The 5,663-nt window shown below is 34.4% G+C and overlaps 1 protein-coding gene across 1 annotated transcript in view; it reads right to left on the bottom strand.

Annotated features, from left to right (window-relative positions):
• The window catches only part of LOC106473971 (SLIT-ROBO Rho GTPase-activating protein 3-like), a gene marked incomplete at both ends in the record, with an annotated part of 29,025 nt that overhangs the window by 4,204 nt on the left and 19,158 nt on the right, over positions 1-5,663 (bottom strand). The window contains 2 exons of the mRNA XM_022402346.1: positions 1,392-1,493; positions 3,731-3,952. Of these exons, the coding sequence (XP_022258054.1) occupies positions 1,392-1,493; positions 3,731-3,952 (324 nt within the window). The remainder of the gene's footprint in view (positions 1-1,391; positions 1,494-3,730; positions 3,953-5,663) is intronic.

Raw genomic sequence — 5,663 nt, 5'->3', positions numbered from 1 at the left:
TGGGACCAGTTAAAGCTTGAAGATGGAATTCTGGGGCGGAGATGGGAAACTACAGATGGAAAGAGACGACTTGGCAAACAGTTATACCGAGGAAGTTACGGGAAGTTGTGCTGCCTCAATCCCATGATAATTTAACAGGAGGACATCTCGGAATTAAGAAGACATTGAATCACATACGACAAAGATTTTATTGGATAGGTATGAGGCGAGATGTGGAAGAATGGTGCCGAACATGCAGTACATGTAGTGATAAAAGGGGACCCAAGCATACGGGACACTCACCTTATGAAGAGTTGCCTGAGAATATGTCAGTGTTTGTGGAAGTGTTATCGGAAAGGATAGATGATATTCACCATCAAGTGCATTCAAAGTTGAAAACGTCTGCTGATTCGATGAAGTTAACTTATGATAAGAGATCTACTGAAGTCAGCTTTGTACCAGGAGACAAGGTATGGTTGTATAATCCCAAGAAGACCAAAGGGAAGTCTCCTAAGTTGTCTTCTCCAAGGGAAGGCCCATATGACATAGTGGATTGTCTCTCAGATGTGACTTTCCAGGTAAAATGTGGTCGGCGAGGTAAGCCAAAAGTGGCGCATGCCAACAGGCTTTGGCGTTATCACGGTCCAGGACATTTCAGTTGGGATGAAGTGGACAATAGAACAAATGACGCTGCTGAAGACGTGCCACCTGAAGAAGCCACCATCGAAGAAGAAACTCTACTCAGTGTTGAGAAGGGAAACGGTGAAGCTTTTGATGAAGTTACTACCACTGATGTGACTGTTACCGATGATAGGACATTTACTGATGAAGCAGATGAACCACACATGAAGCAGAAGCCAACGAGAAGGAGACCAGTACGGAAGAAGATACGTCCCGTAAAATTAACAGACTTTGTTGAATTGTAATTTTGTGATTGTAATTCTGTACATTTAATTAAGTTATTGTTAATTGTTATTGGTTTATTTATTGTAAGTGGTTATTGTTCGGGATGAACAATATTAAGGAGGGGGCAGTGTTGCGTCAGCGAGGTCACATGACTAGTGTCACGCCACGTTTCTAGAGCTATCCTGTACCTTGGCAAATGCTCTAGCATTTACTAGATATAGGGTAGTCTGGTATATAAAAGAGGGTGACAACGTGACGGGATAAGAATGTGTGTGTAGACAGTGAGTAATTGATCTGCAGTCAGAGAGTATTATTGAGCACGTTTGTTGTTATAGCATTTGTTATAGCGTTTGTTTTAGCGCGATTGTTGAAATTAAGTGTATCGTAAAGTTATATTCGGAAAGAATAAACCAGTTTTATTAAGTAAGGACTTGTGTCGCTAAAGTTTCGTCGGAATGAAGTTACGGAAAGTTAATTAACAAACGGAGACGTAACATAATGTATACCTCTTCATTTTCTGCTTTAAGTGCAGTCAGACGTTTGTGTAACTGCTTATATCGTTGTTCTAGTTCTTCTTTTACAGCTTTATCCAAACACAGCTTGGGTACCTGAAATAAAACTTTTTAAACATTTTCAATATTTTTACAAAGCTACTAATAAACACATACATCTTTTAAAAAAATTTTTTTGGGCATGTATTTTTCTTATATCAAAGCCACATCAGGCTATCTACTGTGTACATTGAGGGGAATCGAACCCCTGATTTTAGCATTGAGAATCCATAAACTTACCGCTGTCCTACTCGACGACAAAATATTTTGAATATAATTATAAAAACAAGATTTGGAAAATGTTAATTTGGGCATTCAGATAAATTAACTTCATTAAAGAAAAATCTGTTTTTTAAAATATTACACGACTGTATAAGGATAGGCTGGTCTATCTAAAACTGAAATGGAAAGAGTATAATGTGAATTATGTTAACTAAAGTCTAGTAAAGAAAACAAGACACCACATATAAGAAATACCATTTCAAAATAATCATACAGATTATGATTAAAAGTCTTCATTATTTCCCAACCACCTAAATCATAAACTCTGCCAAATTTCCTTCCATTGTTTTTTTAGTTCACACTGGTTATTATCTCAAGTTTGTTTTGTTGGACTTCATACAGTTCATTTCATATAGTCTACAGTCCATTCTGTTATTCTCAGTTTCTGATGCTGATTATGATCTAAAGTTTGTTTTGTTGGACTTCATACAGTACATTTCATATAGTCTACAGTCCATTCTGTTGTTCTCAGTTTCTGATGCTGATTATGATCTAAAGTATGTTTTGTTGGACTTCATACAGTTCATTTCATATAGTCTACAGTCCATTCTGTTGTTCTCAGTTTCTGATGCTGATTATGATCTAAAGTATGTTTTGTTGGACTTCATACAGTTCATTTCATATAGTCTACAGTCCATTCTGTTGTTCTCAGTTTCTGATGCTGTTTATGATCTAAAGTTTGTTGTGTTGGATTTCATACAGTACATTTCATATAGTCTACACTCCATTCTGTTGTTCTCAGTTTCTGATGCTGATTATGATCTAAAGTTTGATCTGCTAACTTTTGTACAATAACTTACATATATAACCTATAGTTCATTCTGTTCTTCTAAATATCCCATGCTGGTCTTCATGATGTAGACCATTAAACTTTTTTAGATGAGCTCCAAGATAATTCTTTAACTTTGTTAGTCTCTTCAAACCTCACTACATATTATATAGGTTACCTACATATTGTATCTTACAGTGTGGGGGAGCTGCGAATTGTAACTCTCAGGATGGGGGTTATCTGCACATTGTAACTGATAAAATAAGAGTTATCTGCACATTGAAACCAATTCAGGATGAGGGCTGTTTGTTCAATGAAACTGACAAGATGAGGGTTATTTTCATATTATAGCCATCACTATAGGTTGATACGCATACTGTTTTGGGTATAAGTCCAAGAGTATAGTACAACATGATAACAATATAAATGACTAATGTAATCACAAGGGTATAGTACAACATACTAACAATATACATGACTAATGTAATGACAAGGTGGCCAGAAAGAACAAACTTTTGCATTTCCTGACTTCTTCAGAAAGAAGTATAATGATATTCAAAGTATTTCTCCCCCCCCTAACATTTTCAGGTTTTACTGATATGTTAAAACTTTCCAGACTTTTCCCTTACATTTATTTGCTTAACTTCAGCTTTCCTGACATTCCTATGTTTTTCACATGTGTTGTAACCTTGCATCTAATAGTTTTACAATATTAATAGGACCACTATAGAGACAAGATGGTACTGATAATGATGGGTCAGTAACGGAATTGAAATGATGTAATGATGAGATGACAATGAGGCTGGGATGGTAATTGAACTAATAACACTTGAATGATTATAAGATGGTAATGGAATTGATAATGGTAGGATGGCAATGAGACTTATAATGATGAGATGGTAATGGAACTGATAATGGTAGGATGGCAATGAGACTTATAATGATGAGATGGTAATGGAGTTGATAATAGTAGGATGGCAATGAGACTGATAACAATGTGATGGTAATGGAACTGATAATGGTAGGATGGCAATGGGACAGTTAATAATGAGATGGTAATGGAACTGATAATGGTAGGATGGCAATGGGACAGTTAATAATGAGATGATGGCATGCACACAAGTTTACTATTGAATATATTCCAGGAGCTAGTAATGAAGCTTTTATAAACATAACAGTATAAAATCACTTCTTTAAAAACAAAGTGCAAATTAAAAAAATTACAAACTACATAAAAACCTACCATATCTCCTTTATTAGTTTGAAATTCAAATTTCTTAGGTACCATAAAGGCTGAGTTATTGTTTTCCAGAAATCGCTGTTTGTCTAGTTTTGTGTCGAGTTTACTGATACACTTGACCATGCTGTCGATGTTGTTCTGTCTGGAATTCTGAAGACACTCTTCTGCAGAGACATACATTTGAAGTGCACCAGCAATAAGTGTATACAATCCAAAGTCCATGCACTACACAAGAAATAAAAGTTAGCCAATAAATTCTTTCCATTTCAAAGACAGTGCCACTTACTTCTTTTCATTTCAGTTGATTATACATGATAATTATAAGTTACATAGTAATTATTACATTCATGATAATAAAAATCTTATAACTACGATATGCACAATAATGTCACATCTTAATTTGATTATAATTTTCATGGTAATACAACTTCCATAATCAGTACTTAAAATATTCATAGTAGTACTACTTCCAGACTTAGTATTTAAGATATTCATGGCAATACAGATTCCATACTTGGTACTTAAGATATTGATTGTAGTACAACATTCATACCTAGTATTTAAAATATTCATGGTAGTACCATTTTCGTACTTGGTAGTTAAGATATTCATGGTAGTACAACTTTCATTGTAGCTGCTTAAAATATTCATGATAGTACAAATTGGGAATTTCATCCTCAAACTTACATTAATCTAATTGGTAAGCTTATCATCACTTACATCAATCAAGTAGGAAGATCTTCAACAAACATAATATAATGTTCAGGGACAACAAGGGACCTACTGGTTCACCTAAGCTGTCCCATCCTCTAAACTATTAATTAACAAAAATAAAAAAACCTCAAAGCCAGCCCTTATCATTCACTTAGTTATGAAAAAAGATGATGCATCAACACTATCAATTCCCTTAACAATCTTAAACACCTCAATCAGATCCCTTCTAACTCTTATTTTTTCATTAGAAAACAATTTCAGAGATTTTAACCTCTCTTAGTATAACAAACCCTCCATCCCAGGCACCATTCTAGTAACAATGCTTTGAACAACAATTAAATGCCCTTTCTAAGGTAAGGACCCAAAGACTGAACACAGTACTCCAAATGTGGCCTAACCAATGACCTATACAACGAAATTTTAACCTCTTTAGATTTGTATTCAATATTTCTATAGATACAGCCTAAAATTCTATTTGCACTACCATCAGCAACAGCACACTTTTTGGATAGCTTAAGAGTCTGATCAACCATTACAACAAGATCCCTTTCTTTCATAACACTGTTAAGGTTATTCCCATCAAAATTATACTTATAATTCAAATTATGATAACCCACATGTATTATCTTGTATTTATTATAATTAAAACCCATCTGCCATTTATTCACCCAACTCACTAGATGGTCTAAATTATTTTGTAAATCAGCAGCATCCTCTTCACAGCTAGCAACACTAAAAACCTTAATATCATCAGCGTATTTATGTAATTTATTGATCATTCCTTCATCTTTGTTACTGATGTAAATCAAAATAAGCAAAGATCCTAAGACTCAGCCCTGAGGTACCTCACTAGTAACATTAATCCAGTTTGACTGAACTCCATTTACAAATCTCTGCTTTCTTCCATCCAGCCACTCTTCTATCCAATTAGCTAACTTATCCCCCAGAGATAATGTTTTTACAAGCCTTTTATATGGCACCTTGTCCAAAATTTTCTAAAATCCCAGATACACCAAATCTACACTCTTACCCTCATCTACATAAGTAGTAACCTTTTCAAATTTGCCAAAAGATTTGTAAGGCAAGATTTTCCCATAGTGAAACCGAGTTGACTATCTAATAAATTTCTAAACTTTGTTAAATAACTTTGCAAAGTATCTTTTCTCAAACTTTCAATAAATTTTTCCATAACTGATGTAAAACTAATAGGTCTATAATTACT

The sequence above is a fragment of the Limulus polyphemus genome, unplaced genomic scaffold (assembly GCF_000517525.1).
Source record: "Limulus polyphemus unplaced genomic scaffold, Limulus_polyphemus-2.1.2 Scaffold6686, whole genome shotgun sequence".
Taxonomy (NCBI): domain Eukaryota; kingdom Metazoa; phylum Arthropoda; class Merostomata; order Xiphosura; family Limulidae; genus Limulus; species Limulus polyphemus.
The sequence above is the reverse complement of the archived record's forward strand: the minus strand, read 5'-3'. Positions and strand labels throughout refer to the sequence as shown.